We start from the raw sequence: 22,206 nt of genomic DNA on the forward strand, positions 1-22,206 counted from the left end.
CTTTCCCCGACTATTACAGATGCCGCCACTCACTGCAATAGCTCCCAACTTTGATTCAGAGTGGAGGTGTTTCATCTTGACAAGCCTTTCTGTATGGTACACTCCCTCATTGTGAAACTAGAGACCCGTCTTTACATCTCATTATTCTACAGCAACCTCAGCGGGTCATCAGAAACCGGGTCTTCAACCTAGCTTCCTTTTGCGCCTGCTGTGTTCGGTTTCTTCACAGTGACTCACTGACGGAAATAAATTATTAGGAACGGTGCCAAGAAGAGATAATGGAATGGCTTTTAGCTGTTCACATGCCAGTGTGCGCACACACACACACACACACACACACACACACACACACACACACCCACACACACACACACACACACCTAGTCACATAGTCATATGCACGCTCACACACACAGGCGCATACACACACACTCGCACTTGCACACGCACACGTTTTAAAGCTAGGATATACCCACCTTCCTAAGTAGCCTGTACCACCCTCTAAGTTCCCATAGACCCCCGCCAACCTCCCTCCTCAGTTCCCCTGTCTCCACTCTGCCCAATTAGTCTTCCTTTGTTCTGTCATATTGGCCCGCGCTACTGTGTTCTCCCGCACTGTTCTTTTGTGGGGCTGACTGATTCCTTCAGGGGAGGCATTATTGCCTGGGTTAGGATTACAAAAGAGCTGGCCCATGGATTTATGGTAATTAATTATGTTCCTGGTCCGTGGCAGTGGTGAGCGAGAGAAAGGGGGGAAAGAGAGAGAGGCAGAGACAGAGGGGCAGAGACAGAGGGGCAGAGACAGAGGGGCAGAGACAGAGGGGCAGAGACAGAGGGGCAGAGACAGAGGGGCAGAGACAGAGGGGCAGAGACAGAGGGGCAGAGACAGCGGGGCAGAGACAGAGGGGCAGAGACAGAGGGGCAGAGACAGAGGGGCAGAGACAGAGAGGCAGAGACAGAGAGGCAGAGACAGAGAGGCAGAGACAGAGAGGCAGAGACAGAGAGGCAGAGACAGAGAGGCAGAGACAGAGAGGCAGAGACAGAGAGGCAGAGACAGAGAGAGAGGGCAGAGAGAGAGAGAAACAGAGAGGGGCAGAGAGGGGCAGAGAGAGACCGAGAGAGAGGGCAGAGAGACTGAGAGAGGGCAGAGAGACTGAGAGAGGGCAGAGAGACTGAGAGAGGGCAGAGAGACTGAGAGAGGGCAGAGAGACTGAGAGAGGGCAGAGAGACTGAGAGAGGGCAGAGAGACTGAGAGAGGGCAGAGAGACTGAGAGAGGGCAGAGAGACTGAGAGAGGGCAGAGAGACTGAGAGAGGGCAGAGAGACAGGACAGATAGACAGAGAGAGGGCAGATAGACAGAGAGAGGGCAGAGGGAGTTCAACATGAAGGGTCACACAGCTGGACACAGCTGGACATGCAGGCATTTAAAAGGGCTAAGAGAACATCACCTTGACTGCTGCCATGTCATGTTGTTTCATACTGGAGGGTGCGTGTGCGTGTGTGTGTGTGTTGAGCCGACATCCACCGGACTTCTGATGTACCCCGTGTCAGATCCAACCCCGCCCCCCTCCACATATACACACACATCCGTCCACCTCTCTGAACCTCTTTTGGTAGTGTTGCTCGGGCTTTTCCTGGATGTTATTGATGGTGTGTTAGTGGGTGGTCTGGTCTGTGACAGCTAGACGCTGGGGATCCATTTTTTTTGGTGCATGTAATAGGAGATAAATCAAGTCGGGAGAGAGTAGATACCCAGGGAATATGAGGAGGAACTCTTATCAATATCGCCGTTGTACGGTGTATTTCCTCCCGGTTGAGATGGATTCCTAGATAATCACATAATATGTGGTTGATGTTTAGTTGGGTGTTCATGATTGTGGTTTGAACTATGGTCATCCAAGCGTTCAAAACCTTCGGAGTGTGTTGAGAATGACTACGCATGCCATAATTTGCCGGCCAGCGGGTTACAAGAAGCCTATCACACTTTCTAAAATAAAACCCCTGGCACAAGGTCTTTCTGACAACACATTATCCACACATGTCATTTCAAATAAGTGATTTTTGGTAAGAGCCATTGGATTCCTGAATCACGGCGCAAAATACAGGGGCTGTGGGACCCAATCACCGACCGCAAGTCATCAATTTCCCATTTGTAGCTACAGTGAGAAAAATGATTTGTTGTATCAATCAGATCTTGATTTTTCATTTTGGGAAAATCACGAGGGGGGGGGGGGGGGGGCACCAAGTATGAGCAGAGAAGGGAGGAGGAGGGGATGAGCAGAGAAGGGAGGAGGAGGGGATGAGCAAAGGTTTTACTAGACGCCTCTTTCTTCTGACAAAGACACTTAGAGGGTCTTTCATCTTTCCTTCTCGGTTTCCCTACTTTCCCCTCGGTTTCCCTACTTCCCCCATGGCCTTTATCGGCATACAGCCCCACCCCTGTCTTTCTTTAAACAGTGGCATCTTTAATTCACGTGTAAATCAAAGCATCTTGACACCTATCATTTCCGGGGGAGATTTATAGTATGTACAGGCACTGTTGCTACTGAGCTGAGAAACAAGGGGGCGTCAGGTTAGATTTCGATTGAAACATTTTACTGTATACTTGTTCATATACTTCCACCCGAATACCATACTTCAAAATACTGCGGTCCACGTAAGAGTCAAATTCCTCTTCCCTGAACTAACTTGATGAGATCGAAAAGACAAATCTGATTAACAAACCAAATCGAGGTCCTTTCTTTGTTCCTGTCGGCTCACCCACGGCGCCCCGGGAGTCTCTCACACGTCAGACACACGTCAGACATGTCTGTGTTCAGAGAACCGTGTGTGTTTGTGTCAGGCTGCACGCTTCATCCCAGTTCAACAGAGAAACAACCTTGATCTGATATTGCTCTCTCTCTCTCTCTCTCTCTCTCTCTCTCTCTCTCTCTCTCTCTCTCTCTCTCAAAATTTCAGGGGATTTATTGTTTACATTGCCAAAGCAAGTGAAATAGATAATAAACATTTGTGAAATAAAAAATGTACTGTAAACATTACACTCACAAAAGTTCCAGAAGAATAAAGACAGTTCAAATGTCATATTATGTCTATATACACTGTTGTAATGATGTGCAAATAGTTAAAGTGCAAAAGGGTAAATACATAAACATTAATATAGGTTGTATTTGTTCTTCACTGGTTGCCCAATAGATATCTACAATAGATATCTACTCCCAATAGATCTGGGAGTTTATCAAAATTGGATTTGTTTTTCGAATTCTTTGTAGGTCTGTGTAATCTGAGGTAAATGTGTGTTTCTAATATGGTCATACATTTGGCAGGAGGTTAGGAAGTGCAGCTCAGTTTCCAACTCATTTCGTGGGCAGTGAGCACATAGCCTGCCTTCTCTTGAGAGCCAGGTCTGCCTACGGCGGGCGGCCTTTCTCAATAGCAAGGCTATGCTCACCGAGTCTGTGCATAGTCAAAGATGTCCTACATTTTGGGTCATTCACAGTGGTCAAGTATTCTGCGACTGTGTACTCTCTGTTTAGGGCCAAATAGCATTCTAGTTTGCTCTGTTTTTTTGTTGTAAATTCTTTCCAATGTGTTTTCTCATGATTTGGTTGGGTTTAATTGTGTTGCTGTCCTGGGGCTCTGAGTGGTCTGTTTGTGTTTGTGAACAGAGCCCCAGGACCAGCTTGCTTAGGGGGCTCTTCTCCAGGTTAATTTCTCTGCCGGTGATGGTTTTGTTATGGAAGGTTTGGGAATCGCTTCCTTTCAGGTGGTTTTAGAATTTTACCTCTCTCTCTCTCTCTCTCTCTCTCTCTCTCTCTCTCTCTCTCTCTCTCTCTCTCTCTCTCTCTCTCTCTGGGTTAGGTATGCAAGCCTTCTTTGTATAGGAGCGCCACCTTTGATGTCATGTACTGTGTGTCCTGTCTTCCTGCGTTGTCATGGATTTAGGCAGATCAAAGTCTGTTTCGGATACGCCGTGTTTTTGTTTGTTCACCATGTTTCTTCTCCTCCGCTCGGTACCGGCGGTTGCTGTTCGTTCTGGAGTGTTGGGCTGGCGAGGAAGCACAGAAGGAAATGTCGGAGTTGTATTGTGACATTTGATGCTAATATTGAGGCTGTAATTCAGTGGAACCCCACTCACACGCACTTCTTGTTTTAAAAGCTGGAAGCATATTTATGGAAGTCGTTTTTTTAACTATAGCTAAAATGATGATGTGACTTTCCTTCACCAGAGGAAAGGAGCCGCTGCGTTTGATACAATAATTCGGGTTCTATTGCGCTGAGCCCTGAGACTCTAGGGGCTATTTTTTTTGCCTCGTTCTGAACAGATTAGCTTTATTGAATAAAGGAAAACAAGAGGGAAACCGTTCCACTCTCAGTGAGGTCTCGTGAAGAATGTGGCGAGTTCAACGAGTCCGTGGATCTTACATGCCTCCCTGACATGGAGGATTTACTTTGGGATTTCTAGAACTCTTCTGGCAGTGGTACATGGCATGAAAACCATGCCTATGGAGAGGTGTTTGTTATCATATGATATTTTGGAGTGAGTAAATTTGCCCATGCATGCGGATCCCGCTGACCCCCATCAAATCATATATGGGGCCTGTTTCTGCCGACGTGTGCATATTACCTCAGTTACCTCAACTAACTTGTGCCCCTGCACATTGACTCTCTACCGGTACACCCTGTATATAGCCTCGCTACTGTTATTTTACTGCTGCTCTTTAATCATTTGTTTTTTACATTTTCAAATGTTTTACTTATCTATTTTTTTTACTTGGCACATATTGTTCTTAAAACTGCATTGTCGGTTAAGGGCTCGTAAAGTAAGCATTTCACTGTAACATCTACTACACCTGTTGTATTTGGCGCATGTGACAAATACAATTTGATTTGATTCCCAGACACAGATTAAGCCTAGTCCTGGACTAAAAAGCTCTTCTCCATTGAGAATCTGTTAGTCCTTGGACTAAAAAGCTCTTCTCCATTGAGAATCTGTTAGTCCTTGGACTAAAAAGCTCTTCTCCATTGAGAATCTGTTAGTCCTGGACTAAAAAGCTCTTCTCCATTGAGAATCTGTTAGTCCTTGGACTAAAAAGCTCTTCTCCATTGAGAATCTGTTAGTCCTGGACTAAAAATCTCTTCTCCAATGAGAATCTGTTAGTCCTGGACTAAAAATCTCTTATCCAATGAGAATCTGTTAGTCCTTGGACTAAAAAGCTCTTCTCCATTGAGAATCTGTTAGTCCTTGGACTAAAAAGCTCTTCTCCATTGAGAATCTGTTAGTCCTTGGACTAAAAAGCTCTTCTCCATTGAGAATCTGTTAGTCCTGGACTAAAAAGCTCTTCTCCATTGAGAATCTGTTAGTCCTGGACTAAAAAGCTCTTCTCCATTGAGAATATGTTAGTCCTGGACTAAAAAGCTCTTCTCCATTGAGAATATGTTAGTCCTGGACTAAAAAGCTCTTCTCCATTGAGAATCTGTTAGTCCTGGACTAAAAAGCTCTTCTCCATTGAGAATCTGTTAGTCCTGGACTTAAAAGCTCTTCTCCATTGAGAATCTGTTAGTCCTGGACTAAAAAGCTCTTCTCCATTGAGAATATGTTAGTCCTGGACTAAAAAGCTCTTCTCCATTGAGAATCTGTTAGTCCTGGACTAAAAAGCTCTTCTCCAATGAGAATCTGTTAGTCCTGAATTAGGTTTAATCTGTGTCTGGGAAACCGGCCCATGAAGTACAGCCTCTGTCTGGACTTGTTTTGAACTCTTTTCCTCCCCCATCAGGAAGAGCAGAACCGCGGCAAACCCAACTGGGAGCACCTCAACGAGGACCTGCATGTCCTGATCACAGTGGAGGACGCACAGAACCGCGCTGAGATCAAGCTGAAGCGGGCTGTGGAGGAGGTCAACAAACTACTGGTGCCTGCGGTGAGTCAGTAGCCACGTGTCACTTCCTGTTGCTGAGGGCCCGTGATGCAGGGCTGAGAGGAAGCTCTCAGAAATGTCACCAGTCAGATGTGTTTATTTAAAGACCTGAGATTGATGTCAGAAGTGTTCAAACATCAAGTGGTAAAAAGGGATTGGTGTTAGTTCGCTCTAGACCACATTCCTGTGCTAACAGAGTCATGTGCCGTAATGTGCGTGAAAAGATGGTCATCACACTTCCTATTTCCTTCAAATGTGCTGAAATTGTAGAATCAGCTCGGCTGATTGGTCATGCAAGCAGTCAGCTGTATGTCAGTGACGACAGATACTGTACATGACGACAGATACTGTACATGACGACAGATACTGTACATGACGACAGATACTGTACATGGCGACAGATACTGTACATGGCGACAGATACTGTACATGACGACAGATACTGTACATGACTATAGTATAGCCTCAAATCAATAAACCACGTGTAAACATACAGCGGTTTCTTTTACAGAGAAATCAATACCAAAGCTTTTTCAATCATGTTCATTTGTTTGTGTGTGCATGTGCGTGCATGTGCATGCAAGAAGGAAAGAGGAAAGAGAGGGAGAATGAGAGAGAGAGATCATGGGGAATGGTATGTTTTGCTGATCCACAAATTCTCCCTTTCATTTCCTCTTTTGTCCCCTGAAATAGGAAGTGAGACTCTTCATTGGCGAAAAGGGGAAGTTTAGGAAGGAGCCTGTAGGATGGGGTAATCCCCTGAGTCTGCCATCTCAGTCTGCCATCTCAGTAGAGCAGAGGGGGACTATTTTAGTTTGTGAAAGCATGGCTACTTAAAGGATCCACACTTGCTTTTTGTCAGACTGCCCAAATGCCTCGTGGTCGAAATAAATCTGTGTCATTGGAGAATGATGAGTAAATAGTGCTGAAAGAGGATCATGGGTGAATTAGTCAGTCTGTACATTCACTCCTGGAGGAATCTTTGTATCATATTACATGTGTCCTTCTCTGAGACCCTCCACACGGTAGATGAATGACCGATGTTGAATGTGTGGCAGCCGACACTTTACTTAGTTGAATGTATCAATACATAGCAACTAGCCAGGCCAGTTCATACACAAAGTCCTCTAACCTACCTGTTGGTGTTTCTTGTAAGTGAAAAGTGGTTTCCTGTCTGTGTCTCTCAGAAGTCCATTTAGGAGAGCATGACATTGGAGGACCTCCGTAAGATCATGTGATTGGCCGGCTGGCTGGCCCCTGTCGGGTCATGGGTGCTCTCTGGGTTATGAAAGCTGTCGTACACAGATCCTGACAGGCTGCTAACACAGAGAGCATGGCCGGTGTAGCTGTCCTCGTTTATCAAATAACCACTCAAACATTAATGAAGAACACAAGACGAGCGAGGCCAGGCATTTGGGGGACCTGTGTGTGCGTATGCGCGAGGGAACAAGCAATGTTGTATTTACTGTTGGTCGGAGCTGTAATGAGCAGGGAGAGGTTACAAACTTTAGTTACAGTTGAAGTCGGAAGTTTACATACACTTAGGTTGGAGTCATTAAAACTCGTTTTTCAACCACTCCACATTTCTTGTTAACAAACTATAGTTTTGGCAAGTGGGTTAGGACATCTACTTTGTGCATAACACAAGTAATTTTTTCAACAATTGTTTACAGACCGATTATTTCACTTATAATTCACCTTATCACAATTCCTGTGGGTCAGAAGTTTACATACACTAAGTTGACTGTGCATTTAAACAGCTTGGAAAATTCCAGAAAATGTCATGGCTTTAGAAGCTTCTGATAGGTTAGTTGACAGTCAATTGGAGGTGTACCTGTGGATGTATTTCAAGGCCTACCTTCAAACTCAGTGCCTCTTTGCTTGACATCATGGGAAAATCAAAAGAAATCAGCCAAGACCTCAGAAAAAAATTGTAGACCTCCACAAGTCTGGTTCATCCTTCTGAGCAATTTCCAAACGCCAGAAGGTACTACGTTCATCTGTACAAACAATAGTATCTAAGTATAAACACCATGGAGCCGTCATACCGCTCAGGAAGAAGACGTGTTCTATCTCCTAGAGATGAACGTACTTTGGTGCGAAAAGTGCAAATCAATCCCAGAGCAACCGCAAAGGACCTTGTGAAGATGCTGGAGGAAACGGGTACAAAATTATCTATATCCACAGTAAAACGAATCCTATATTGACATAATCTGAAAGGCCGCTCAACAAGGAAGAAGCCACTGCTCCAAAACCGCCATAAAAAAGCCAGACTGTGCAGTTGCAAACCGTATAGGGACAAAGATTGTACTTTTTGTAGAAATGTCCTCTGGTCTGATGAAACAAAAATAGAACTGTATGACCATCGTTATGTTTGGAGGAAAAATGGGGAGGCTTGCAAGCTGAAGAGCACCATCCCAACCATGAAGCACGGGGGTGGCAGCATCATGTTGTGGCGGTGCTTTGCTGCAGGAGGGACTGATGCACTTCACAAAATAGATGGCATCATGAGGAAAGAAAATTATGTGGATGTATTGAAGCAACATCAGTCAGGAAGTTAAAGCTTGGTTGCAAATGGGTTTTCAAAATGAACAATAACCCCAAGCATGCTTCCAAAGTTGTGGCAAAATGGCTTAAGGACAACAAAGTCAAGGAATAGGAGTGGCCATCACAAAGCCCTGACCCCAATCCTATAGAACATTTTTGGACAGAACTGAAAAAGCATGTGCGAGCAAGGAGGCCTACAAACCTGACTCAGTTACACCAGCTCTGTCAGGAGGAAATGGCCAAAATTCACCCATCTTATTGTGGGAAGCTTGTGGAAGGCTACCCGAAACGTTTGACTCAAGTTAAACAATTTAAAGGCAATGCTACCAAATACTAATTGAGTGTATGTAAACTTCTGACCCACTGGGAATGTGATGAAATAAATAAAAGCTGAAATAAATCATTCTCTCTACTATTATTCTGACATTTCACATTCTTAAAATGAAGTGGTGATCCTAACTGACCTAAGACAGGGAATTTTTACTAGGATTAAATGTCAGGAATTGTGAAAAACTGAGTTGAAATGTATTTGGCTAAGGTGTATGTAAACCTCCGACTTCAACTGTAGTTGGAAGCAGGGCTGATTTGGAGGAAATGAATCACTCACTGCAAATGAGGTACAGATTAGGAGATGACGTGACGTGAGAGAGTGAGAGTGTAGGTTTGTTGTAGAGTTTTTGAAAGTTTGTATTTGAAAGTTTTCAAACCACAACATTTAGGATTTTTTCCCTCAAGTACAGAAACCTTTCAAGCACTGTTCCAGGCATTGCACTGAAAAGGATAAGAAGTTTGCTTGGTGGCCAATGTATTTCAAAATCAAATCAAATCGAACTTTATTTGTCACGTGCCGCGAATGCAACAAGTGTAGACTTTACCGTGAAATGCTTACTTATAAGCCCTTAACCAAAAGTGCAGTTCAAGAAGAGTTAAGAAAATATTTACCAAATAACAATAACGAGGCTATATACAGGGGGTACCGGTACCGAGACAGTGTGCTGGGGGTACAGGTTAGTCAAGGTCATTTGTACATGTAGGTGGGGTTGAAGTGACTATGCATAGATAATAAACAGCGAGTAGCAGCAGTGTACAAAAAGGGAGGGGGACGACGACAATGAAAAGTATTATTTTAACTTTTTCATTACTTAGATTTTTATTGTCTAGTCTAGTTTGTTGAAAATGGCTGTTTTTAAAGACTGAAGGGATGTGGCATATCTACTGCTCTGCCTTGGTACTGCAGAAATAAAGCTACGACTACATCTTACTGGGCTGTCATGACAACTGCCATCTGTAATTAAGAAAATATACACTACCGGTTAAAAGTTTTAGAACACCTACTCATTCACTGTTTTTCTTTATTTATACTATTTTCTACATTGTAGATGTCACGTTCGTTGAACGGAGGAGACCAAGGCGCAGCGTGATATGAATACATCTTCTATTATTTATTCATGAAGACGAACACTAAACAAACTATACAAAATAACAAAACAAACGTGAAGCTATCATACAAAAGTGCAGACACAGGCAACTAGACAAAAACACACACATCACCCATGTCACACCCTGACCTAACCAAAATAATAAAGAAACCAAATAATACTAAGGTCAGGGCGTGACAGTAGAATAGTAGTGCAGACATCAAAACTATGAAATAACACATGTGATATCATGTAGTAACCAAAAAAGTGTGAAACAAATCAAAATATAATTTATATTTGAGATTCTTCAAATAGCCACCCTTTGCCTTGATGACAGCTTTGCACACTCTTGGCATTCTGTCACAAGCTTCACCTGGAATGCTTTTCCAACAGTCTTGAAGGAGTTCCCACATATGCTGAGCACTTGTTGGCTGCTTTTCCTTCATTCTGCATTCTAACTCATCCCAAACCATCTCAATTTGGTTGAGGTCAGGTGATTGTGGAGGCCAGGTCATCTGATGCAGCACCATCACTTTCTGTCTTGGTCAAATAGCCCTTACACAGCCTGGAGGTGTGTTGGGTCATTGTCCTGTTGAAAAACAAATGATAATCCCACTAAGCCCAAACCAGATGGGATGGAGTATCGCTGCAGAATGATGTGGTAGCCATGCTGGTTAAGTGTGCCTTGAATTCTAAATAAATCACAGACTGTGTCACCAGCAAAGCACCCCCACACCCGGTTGGAACCAAACATCTCCAATTTGGATTCATCAGACCAAAGGACAGATTTCCACCAGTCTAATGTCTATTGCTCGTGTTTCTTGGCCCAAGCAAGTCTCTTCTTATTATTGGTGTCCTTTAGTAGTGGTTTCTTTGCAGCAATTCGACCATGCAGGCATGATTCACGCAGTCTCATCTGAACACTTGATGTTGAGATGTGTCTGTTACTTGAACTCTGTGAAGCATTTATTTGGGCTGCAATTTCTGAAGCTGGGAACTCAAATGAACTTATCCTCTGCAGCAGAGGTAACTCTGGGTCTTCCATTCCAGTGGCGGTCCTCATGAGAGACAGTTTCATCATAGCGCTTGATGGTTTTTGCAACTGCTCTTGACGAAACTTTCAAAGTTCTTAAAATGTTCCTTATTGACGGTCCTCCATATCTTAAAGTAATGTTGAACTGTCATTTCTCTCTGCTTACAAATTAACTTTTGAGAAGGTACACCTGTTAATTGAAATTCATTCCAGGTGACTACCTCATGAAGCTGGTTGAGAGAATGCCAAGAGTGTGAAAAGCTGTCATCAAGGCAAAGGGTGGCTATTTAGAGAATCTCAAATATAAAATATATGTTGATTTATTTTCTTTTTTTATACTTTTTTCTTACTGCATGATTCCATATGTGTTATTTCATAGTTTTGATGTCTTCACTATTATTCTACAATGTAGAAAAGTGTACACATAAGGAAAAACCCTGGAATGAGTAGGCGTGTCCAAACTTTTAACTGGTACTGTGTGTATACAGATTATTCGGGATCTCAACCTACTGTTGAGAGTTAGAATAGTAGAATCCACAAGTTGTAATTACGAGACTTGGCACTGCATCAGCAGTTTCCCTCTTGTTACATGTCCCTCACTGGCAGTCGCTCAATTAGGCCTTGTCAGCTAACATTTTTTAGATTGGTAAATTAGTCTAGTTAGTCTAGCCTACTATCTAAACGTGTAGTAATCCTGGCTAAATTACCGACTGGGAACACAGGGGCCCTGACCTCCACTGATTTTTTGTTGTTGTTAGTCACCCTCACTCAGATATCATAGTAACATGGCATAATGTGTAGAATTGCGGGAAATTTACTTTAAAACGTAGCGTTTTGCTCTCCGCCGGCAAGTGGTTTGCCCGGCCGTCCAAAAATGACTTGCCAGTGACAAAATCTCGCTTAGGCTTGTTTGCGTGTGTGCGTAAGTGTGTGTTTGCGTGGATATGTGTGTGCTTATGCCTGCTTGCTTGTGTTAGTGTGTTAAAGGGGCAAATATCAGATATTATAACACTTCAAAGCCAGTGTGGGATGTTTTTTTCTCCAAATATAGCTTTTTAGTGTTTTTAAATTGTATAGAAATGCAGTAAACGAGCTTTAACTTCAACATCCGGACCTCACTAAAGCATAGATCCTGGAAGCCCTCTGGCCACCTCCAATAGAGATGTCATCTCCATCTGGCCCCAGGCTTCCACCACAACAGACAATAGTGTTCTGGCTATCAGAGTAGAGATACCAGCATCCTAAAGGTAAAACCACGGTAAAACCTCGGTCTCTGTTGCCCCCACGGCTCCGAAGCCCACCCCACCCGCCTGATGGTATCTCTACCCTCCACTTTTTCCTCTACCCTCTCCCTCTCCTCTCCGCTCTCCTCAAGACCCTAACCCCCCTTCCCCATCTCCACTTCCCTCAGCCCCTCTCTCCCCTTCCCCATCTCCACTTCCCCCAGCCCCTCTCTCCCCTTCCCCATCTCCACTTCCCTCAGCCCCTCTCTCCCCTTCCCCATCTCCACTTCCCTCAGCCCCTCTCTCCCCTTCCCCATCTCCACTTCCCTCAGCCCCTCTCTCCCCTTCCCCATCTCCACTTCCCTCAGCCCCTCTCTCCCCTTCCCCGTCTCTTTCCTCAGCCCCTCTCTCCCCTTCCCCGTCTCTTCCCTCAGCCCCTCTCTCCCTTCCCTGTCTCCTCTTCCCTCAGCCCCTCTCTCCCCTTCCTCTACCATTTCCTTTTTCCCTCCAAATAGCTTGAAATCACATCACCTGGTGAGGGCCATAATAGAACATCTCTATGCTGAGAACATCATCATCATCATCATCATCATCATCATTATCAGTAGCAGTCCATGTGTGCTTGCAGCATTCAGTGACTAGCACCGGTGGTAAGGGTAATTATCAGCACTGGCATTGTAGCATGAGTAAGACCAGTCCCCTGTGTGTTTATGCCAGTACTACTCCCTCTGCAGTTTGCCACTGAGCCATACAAAATTAGGGAGACATAATCGTGTGTGTGTGTGTGTGTGTGTGTGTGTGTGTGTGTGTGTGTGTGTGTATGTGTATGTGTATGTGTATGTGTGTGTGTGTGTGTGTGTGTGTGTGTGTGTGTGTGTGTGTGTGTGTGTGTGTGTGCGTATGCGCAACATTCTGACTTACTCAGAACATAAGTCAGAATATTCCTCCAAAGTCTTTGACTCCAATTCTCTGGATGCACCGTACTCAGAAAGTGCCTTCAGTGGTACATATGATTTGTAGGGACATTGTGTCTTTGGACTGTCCTCCAGCCTGTCAGACCCCTCTATCTGTCCACTGGTTGCATTAACCTCTACACTGACCTTAACCATGTGAATCATCCCCGTCACTTTCATGCATTTAACCCTTAAACCGCCTCCCTTAAACCAGCGAATCACAAAGACTCACGTGCTCAGTTCCTCAGACAGTAAATGGGAGGAAGTGCAACTTCAGCACTAGGCTGTATGTGTGTATGCGCCAGATAAGAAAAAAGTTGACGTCATAGGTATTATAAGCACTCATGCCAACAGCAAACTCTGCCATCTTCTGCCACCTGCTGTAATCAGTCTCTGCAGGATTGCATTTTTTTTTGAAGTACTTTGATTGGTTCAAATTGCGAGCCCTCTTTTTGTAGTGCGGTGGTCAGACAGTTTTTTATCCAGTAATATTGCAGTGATTTGATTGTTATATGCGGTAATAGTGTGGGGATTGGTCAAATTTGCAAGCCCTCATGTAATATGCAGGCAATTGTTGATTTTGCACGCAAAAAAAAAGTTTTTTGCGGAATTGCTAAATCCTGGAGGGACTGGATAGTGCTGTCACAGATAGGACTGGAGGCTCTCTCTGCTGCCTGTCTCTCCCTGTGCATCCCCAGTAGTAGCAGCAGGAGCACAGTATACTCAGAGCCTAAACCGTCGGGTGCTGAGGGGACCAGCTTTAATTAAAGTCCTGTCTATCAGCAGGGCCCCGCAATGGCTCCTGGCCCCTACCACTGACAGATAGAGGCAGGCTCTAATTGTCAGGGCCCAAAGATAAAGTGGAATTCAAATGGTGTGTGTGTGTGTGTGTGTGTGTGTCCCTCCCCATAGGCTTGACCAGCTGTGCAAGTATAGTGTTTGAGCAAGCACACACACTATGTCTGGGACTCAGACCTCCTGCTGCCAAGCCCAGCCTGTCAGTCATGTCACCTCCTTAGCTCCTAGCCGAGGAGGAATACTGGATCTACACTTGACAGTTTTTATTAAACACTTTTTTTGTCCCGAGGGAAACACTGAGCGCTTCACACCATTTCTTGGTTTTGTCGCCCCCCCCCCCCCCCCCCTCTCCGTTTCTCACTCTCACTCTGTCACACTCGTTTTGAAACTCACATACTCCACTCTGTTCATAAACTGTAATCGTGCACCCGCACACACACACACTCACATCTATACACACGTGTTCTCTTCTCTGAGAAGGCCTTGAGTGCTGCTGAGATTCTAGGAGGCTGGGTGCATCGGTCCAAGGCCCAGGCCACTTGTGAATTTGAGTCTGCATCTGCAAGTTTCCAGCGGAGGGATTTCCCAGCATGTTCCATTCCGTGGGGGTTAGTCACAGACAGCTGACACATTGTCGACAGCATTAAATACACTCTCACTAACAGATACTTCAAAGGTGGCTGGATATGCATCTGCAATTCCCGCACATCCTTAGGGGGTTGGGAACTTGATTAAAATCAATTCAATGTACAAGCCAGGCCAAGGGAGAATCAGCCATGTGTGAGGTGAAAGAGGCAAAGGAAGCAGAGGTATTTGTGCTCTTGTTATAGTTTGTGTGAAGAGAGAGCGCTGCAGAATGACTGAACAAAAGCCCACTGGTTTGTGGGAGTTCCCATCTGTTCCCTCTGCAGCACAATAGACCCTCTCTTGCATGACATGTTTTTCTGCTGCTCACGGTTACTGAGAGTGCAGAGCCCCAACCCAGGACCCAGGAAGGCGGGCCAGGCCAGGACCCAGGAGGGCGGGCCAGGCCAGGACCCAGGAGGGCGGGCCAGGCCAGGACCCAGGAGAGCGGGCCAGGCCAAGACGCAGGAGGGCGGGCCAGGCCAAGACGCAGGAGGGCGGGCCAGGCCAAGACGCAGGAGGGCGGGCCAGGCCAGGAGGGCGGGCCAGGCCAAGACGCAGGAGGGCGGGCCAGCCCAGGACCCAGGAGGGCGGGCCAGGCCAAGACGCAGGAGGGCGGGCCAGCCCAGGACCCAGGAGGGCGGGCCAGCCCAGGACCCAGAACCTCTTCTCTGGTCACATGATTGAGTAGTCATCTAGGTCTTTGAGGCTGAAAGACCATCAAAAGAGCCTTTGTTTACAACTGGAGTGTAGAAGTCCTGAGCTCGGGCTTTCTTCTCCTGTGGGGCTGGATAATGCTCTCTGTGGGGCTCTCCTCTCCCCTTCCCTTCCCTGAGTTCATCTCTCTCATCTCTCTCTCTGTCTCTCTGTGTCTTTCTCTCTCTCATCTGTCACACACACACACATATTCACTCACTCACTCACTTTCATTTCCCTTTTTCTCTCACAGACTGACATTCTCTCGTTTTCTCTCTCTCGCTGTCACTCACTCACTCACTTCTCCTTTCATTCACGTTCATTCTCATTCTCTCTGGAAAACAAAGGCACACATTCTGTCCCCCTCTCTTTCCCTCTCTGTTAAATCATTTTGGAGAGTTGAGTATGTCTCGCTGAATCAATACAGTGGAAAATCCACCCTGTCCTGGGTAAACAGCCATGTTTGGGAATGCACCCAGCAGCTCTCTCTCTCTCTCTCTCTCTCTCTCTCTCTCTCCCTAGAAAATGCATCTCCGTGGCAACCTGTTGAGTGGCCCTCGTCCCGGGCCTTCAAAAGAGCCCGAGCCATGTGCCTGTAAATAGAGAGGCTTGAATTCCTCACAGACTGCCCGTTTTCAGACAGCAAGGGGCGATCAAGGACCCCCCCCCCCCCAAGCTCTGGGAAACAAGATGTCCGTCTCCATCTTCACCCTATTGCGTATTTCTCCCCCTCTTTTTCCTCCTCCATCTCCTCCCCTCTGGCAGTGAGGGATTCTTTTTTGTTGTTGACATTTAGAGAGTTCCCTTGGAAAATAGATGCGACAGTTGCCTACTACAGTGTGCGTTTCCATTTAGCTATGTTGTGTCGATAGAAACAGCTGGACGTGATGGCCTCACACCTAAAAAATATATGTATTTGTTCCGCAAAAACCGCCCGTGTCCACTGACCATTTAGGCAAATTGCGCATTCATTCATTATAAATTGCGCATTCATTCATTATAAATTGCGCATTCATTCATTATAAATTGGCGATGCCGTCCCACCAATCTATTTCATGTCTGAGGTCGCCCGCGAAAAGCCCGCATGGATAGAATGCAGTAATTGACTAATATTTGACATATTCTATGAATTCTCATGTCCCAATGTATCGCCACGGTAAAACTTACACTCCTATAGATATATATTTTGTAACCTTTATTTAACTAGGCAAGTCAGTTAAGAACAAATTCATATTGATAATGACGGCCTAGGAACAGTGGGTTAACTGCCTTGCTCAGGGGCAGAACGACAAATGTTTACCTTGTCAGCTCGGGGATTCGATCTAGCAACCTTTTGGTTACTGGACCAAGGCTCTAACCACTAGGCTACCTGCCGCCCCTATTGAATGGTGAAAGCAGAAAAGCAAATTAGAAGCAATTCTGGCATTCTTGAAAGTCAGGACAATCCTTGTCCTGCAAAGAAACATCCTTTTATAGTTGAACATTTGGATTTTGCAAGCAGTAGACGTTTAGAATGAAATGTGGAGTGGAGCTTTTATAGTTACATCACATGCTGCACACACATCATTTATTTGAAAAACACAGTTTTCATCATCATGTCTTTGCAATGAAGAAGAATCCAACCCCTGTCGAACCGATACAATTTTTGTCGATCTTTAGGAAATGTCTCCTCTATCTGCCGCTCCCATTACACATGTCAGAATATCTTTTATTACTCTCAATGGAAACCTGCCTGGTGTTTTGAGAGTAGATGGACAGACCGAAAAATGAATCTAGCTCTGCAGTGCAGTTTTGCTTAGATGTAGCATTTCACCAGATAGCCGCCTGCCTGCCTGCCTGCCACCCTTGTGGCGTGCGTGAAATGAAATGTCACCTCTGAAATAAAGGCCTGCTTCTGTCACGAAAACATCTCATTTCCCACATTGCAAGGCTGTTACTGTGTAATGGCACACTTGACCTCAATGCTATTACAGACCTTTGTTAAAAAAAGGCAACGATGTCTTTGTGTGAGAAAGGATGGCAGCGGTGTTTATCGAAGCCGGAAAGGACTAGGTTGTACAGCACCCTGCAGTGGCTTCAGAAAATGTTTTGCAAATCAAGTAAGAATGAATTATTTGACTTCCTTGCATTTTGTTAGAGATCTATCCAATTGGCATTTTAAAGCCATTTGGAAGACTATTTTTCCAAGGGCTTGATCATTATGAGCTCAACACTTCAAAATTGACCCTATGCACAGAAGCCTTTCACTGTTGCCTAAAAGCTCTCATGCCGAACCCAAAGGCCTCTGAGACACACTCAATGAACGTTTATCATGACCCATGTATTCCTCTGAATGCATAACATGCTGTAGCTACATGCAGTGAAATATCACCTCCACAAGAGGTATTTCCACCAGAGTATTCTCACAAAAATCCCTACATCAATACTCTTCTTCCCTATTACAATCCAGATTGTTTGGCTCTGACAAAGATGGAGATAAGACCCTCTTTTTTTGAGAGCGGATAGCAATTCCAATCCACCGCCAGACCACCAATTAGAATGCAGAATGCCTGTAAGATGAATAATGGACAAGGACATACAAAATCCTCAAATCTATTTTTCATAAAGGTAGACGGGCAGCGGGCCTGTAAGTTGGCCTCTTTCGGAAGATTAGAGAACGTGAAGAGATGTGGAGATAGACTCTCTTTTCCCCGCTGTATGTATCTCTGAGGTACGGGCACAGAGAAACAGACAGACAGATCGGAGAGGAGAGGAAGTGACATCGCTGTGGCGGTCTGAGTGTGTCGTGAAGGCTGAGTAGTGTCTTCTAAAGGGAGATAAGGGCGCTGGGGCACCGCGGCAGGATGATGCCTGCCCTGCCCGCTGTTTAACTGGCATGTGAACCCCAGTTTGTGCCAAGGATGGGTAAACAAGCCACTGTAGAGAGAGAGGGCCCGCCCGTCTGTGCCACTCCAAACACTCAACTGAGTTTAAAGGGAGACTACTTGCGTTTGTGAAATGTCCATCCTTTTCAAAGCTGTATATTTAATGAGTTTATGCTCCCCTCCTGGTTTGATCTGTATTCTGGTAGGAAGAGGTGCCCTGCATGGTGGAGTAACCCACTGTGTGCCTTTGATTGTGTGTGTGTGTGTGTGTGTGTGTGTGTGTGTGTGTGTGTGTGTGTGTGTGTGTGTGTGTGTGTGCGTGCAGATTCTAGCTCTGTAGCATTGCAGGCACAACTAAATGAAACACGGAAAGGTTTCCTGCGCCATCCATTCCTAATGTACCCAGCTCATGGGAATGGAGATCACTCTCTCCCTTTGTGTCACTGCTCTTTGCTCGTCACCCAAATCATGTCGTTCAAGTCATACAACCCCTTCCATTACTGGATTTGTGCATAAATCCTTCTAACCTTAGGGACAAGGAGAAGTAGGAAGGATAGCGGTCCCATTTCAGTGACCTAGCACCAGGGTTATTCTTTCAGACTTGTGGGAGGGAACGGGGCCACATTAATACTGTCCTATTTTAGAGGATAACCAAGCCTAATAACAACCTTACCATAATAACCAACCTTATCACTGTAATTGCACCAATAGTTATACAAATCACTACACACATGTTAGATACAGTTCGATGGATAGTAGCTCTATCATATTTTTGGGCTGGTGTTTACACAGCAACTAAGGATGCGCGATATATCGGTGAGCATATCGGAATCGGCCGATATTAGCTAAAAATGGCAACATCGGGCATCTGCCAAGAAATAAGGTCATCAACTGCGTCTGCAGCAGACGGGATACCCTTTGCCAGGGCATTGAAACGCCTGCTCAATAAAACTGGCGACAGACTGCGGGGTTAAAACATGCAAAAGTAGTCTACTAGAGGCTGTGAACAAGCGATTCTCTCTGAGCTTCTTTACTCTGGCGCCGCCATGCGCGGTGCTAGGTACAAGGATGCAGACAAGAAACAGGGTTTACGTGAAATGTTACATACACCGCTGGACGAGATGGAAACGGACACAGTGACAGTGACGCACTGAGGAAGAGAGGCCACGGACAGACAGAGCTGAAACTTCACTGCTTGATCCTGGTTGAGAATGAAACGACTGAAAAAAATGAACAACGAAACAGCACAGCAACTAAGTGAAAGAAATAGGTTTTGATTATGTTTTACTGGTAATGGGGACATACGTAAATGCCAACAAAATAACTTTTTGGTCAGTGTGGTATGTGTGTAACCTTTATTTAACTAGGCAAGTCGGTTAAGAACAAAACGCACATCTCGACAAGAGAAACACCACTAACAGCAACTCATACAACAAGGCCCCAAAAGGTCTGCAATATCCTGAAATCATACAGTCTTTGCTATGTTACCCTTAGTTCAATTCAATCTTCACATGTAGTCACACGTGTAACCTGCTAACGATGTGCATTATAAGCCATCCAACTGATGTACTGATATTGACTGATTCTGCTAATACGGTATTAACCTTTATCAAATCGCGTTGGAGTCACAACACTAGCCCATCCCACATTCTTTCTCTGGGACAAGTGTCTGGCCGTGATGCAGTCATGTCTAGGCATTCTATCAGAGCAGCCTATTAACATTGCAGAGATCACACACAGTAACCTCATGCACTGGGGACACCACCACTCCCTCCCTCCCTCCCTCTCTCTTTTGCCAAAGCCAATTAACATGAAAGCTCCATGCGCCTGGAGCAGCACAGGGAACTCTCAAAGATTATCAGGCGAGATGCTGAAGGCTTCCTTAAGTCGCTCCCCCCCCCCTCCCCCCCTCTCCCGTTTACTTCCCGTGACCTACCATGACTTTGAATTCTCACCCAGTTTTGAGAGTGTGTGTGTGAGAAAGCACACGGTGGCTAGTTACCATACACAGTACACATAGACACACACAGTTGGACAAATATACTTAGCTAGTACTCATCAGTAAGTACACACTACGCAGGTGCATGTACATATGCAAACACATGCCATTGCCAATACTCCAGGGTTGTTGTGGTAGATGAAACAAAATGTGTCATTTAAAGGCACGCACGTACACAGACACACACCTATTTCCCAACCAGGAAACACTTGTTCCCCACCCAGCCCTAGACTGTCCTCAGAATAACCCCGTGGTCTCATTGTACCCTCCTCATCTCTCCTCATTGTGCGAGCCCGGAGACAAAGGAGAGACGGCCAGGTTATGCTGTTTGAGCCTTACATAATCAAACCTCTTATTGGTGTTTGGACATTGAGTTGCACTAAGTCGTGTAACAACTTGTTGACTCTTGAAGGCCCCCTATTCTCTCTGACGCGTCAGCATTGTGTAGGATCTGAAGTCACAGATCCTACACATGTTGAATAGGGTAAATATAGCCTTTGCTACCATGGCCTCTGGCCTCGTTGGTGGGTAAACATGGACGGTGTTTGCGCTGTGCATTTTAACGAGTGTTCATCTAATTAGCCAGCTAGGCCAATTAAAAGGGGTGCTACAACTCTAATTAACATATATATTGGATTAAGAGCCAATTACACTGATGAAGCTGTAATGCTGAGGCTTACATGAGTCTTTATCTCTCTCGTGTGTGTGTGTGTGTGTGTGTGTGTGTGTGTGTGTGTGTGTGTGTGTGTGTGTGTGTGTGTGTGTGTGTGTGTGTGTGTGTGTGTGTGTGTGTGTGTGTGTGTGTGTGTGTGTGTGTGTGTGTGTGTGTACATTCTGCATGTGGACGGTTGGTGTGTGTGTGTACATTCTGCATGTGGACAGTTGGTGTGTGTGTGTGTGTGTGTGTGTGTGTGTGTGTGTACATTCTGCATGTGGACGGTTGGTGTGTGTGTGTGTACATTCTGCATGTGGACGGTTGGTGTGTGTGTGTGTACATTCTGCATGTGGACGGTTGGTGTGTGTGTGTGTACATTCTGCATGTGGACGGTTGGTGTGTGTGTGTACATTCTACATGTGGACGGTTGGTGTGTGTACATTCTACATGTGGACGGTTGGTGTGTGTGTGTGTGTGTGTGTACATTCTGCATGTGGACGGTTGGTGTGTGTGTGTGTGTGTGTGTACATTCTGCATGTGGACGGTTGGTGTGTGTGTGTGTACATTCTGCATGTGGACGGTTGGTGTGTGTGTGTGTGTGTCTGTGTGTGTGTGTGTGTGTGTGTGTGTGTGTGTGTGTGTGTGTGTACATTCTGCATGTGGACGGTTGGTGTGTGTGCGTGTGCGTGTGTGTGTGTGTGTGCGTGTGCCTGCATGCGTGTGTTAAAACTAACAGGAAACAAGGCTTTTCCATAGAATGTTTTCTCTGTACTGATCAGCAGCATCTCTGTGTCCTGCCTCTGTCTCAGCTTAAAGGAAGAGCGGGCGTAATGCAGTGTGATGTTCAGCCCTGCACTCCTGCCTGTCTACAGCTGCACTGTAATTAATGGGGACTGTGTCTTTGGAAGGAAAAGCTCTGGCTTGCAGTTAACTAAACTCCCCGGGCCAAACTTTCCCTCGTCAGAGCCTCTCAAATGACTGATCTCATTAGCTGTAGTTCTTTCCCTTCTCTTGGCTCCGGTGCAAGTGGCTCTGGTGCAAGTAGAGATGGGACATAGCTGGATTGAAAGTTTGGGGGAGAAACGGATTGTTGGGAAACTGGTCAGTGTCCGCGTGGTTGGGGAGAGACAGGGAACGCATGAGTGGATGAGGCGACGCCGTGGCTGGCTGCCAGGACCGAGGAGGGAAGAGAGGGGGAGTAGAGGGGCGATGTTCAGAGATGGCAGCTGTACTCGGTGGGAGTGGGATGAGTTCCTGGAGAGAAAGAGAGGAGGGGAGAGGGGGAGAGAAAGAGAGGCGTCTGTTTTCCACATCCACCCCTGTCCTTCTCCGTGTCCCACTCCAGCCAATTAGAGCGCGACCCTGCCCGTCCTCCTCCTAAACAGCCAATTGGAGGGGCTGTCTGAGTTGACAGACGCAGGCCCTTGCCCTTGAGAGGGAGAGTTACATTGTAAAACCTGCTGTAATGTTGTAATGTTCAC

At 45.7% G+C, this 22,206-nt stretch overlaps 1 protein-coding gene across 5 annotated transcripts in view; it reads left to right on the top strand.

Moving 5' to 3' along the window:
* The window catches only part of LOC110502352 (protein quaking), a 103,600-nt gene that overhangs the window by 62,038 nt on the left and 19,356 nt on the right, over positions 1 to 22,206 (top strand). For all 5 annotated transcript variants that reach the window (XR_005039092.1, XM_036959644.1, XM_036959643.1 and 2 more), the window contains one exon: positions 5,775 to 5,918. Coding sequence is in view for 4 of the 5 variants with exons in the window: in XM_036959644.1 (XP_036815539.1) it covers positions 5,775 to 5,918 (144 nt within the window). In the remaining variant the exon portion in view is untranslated. The remainder of the gene's footprint in view (positions 1 to 5,774; positions 5,919 to 22,206) is intronic.

Source organism: Oncorhynchus mykiss, chromosome 23, assembly GCF_013265735.2.
Source record: "Oncorhynchus mykiss isolate Arlee chromosome 23, USDA_OmykA_1.1, whole genome shotgun sequence".
Lineage (NCBI taxonomy): Eukaryota > Metazoa > Chordata > Actinopteri > Salmoniformes > Salmonidae > Oncorhynchus > Oncorhynchus mykiss.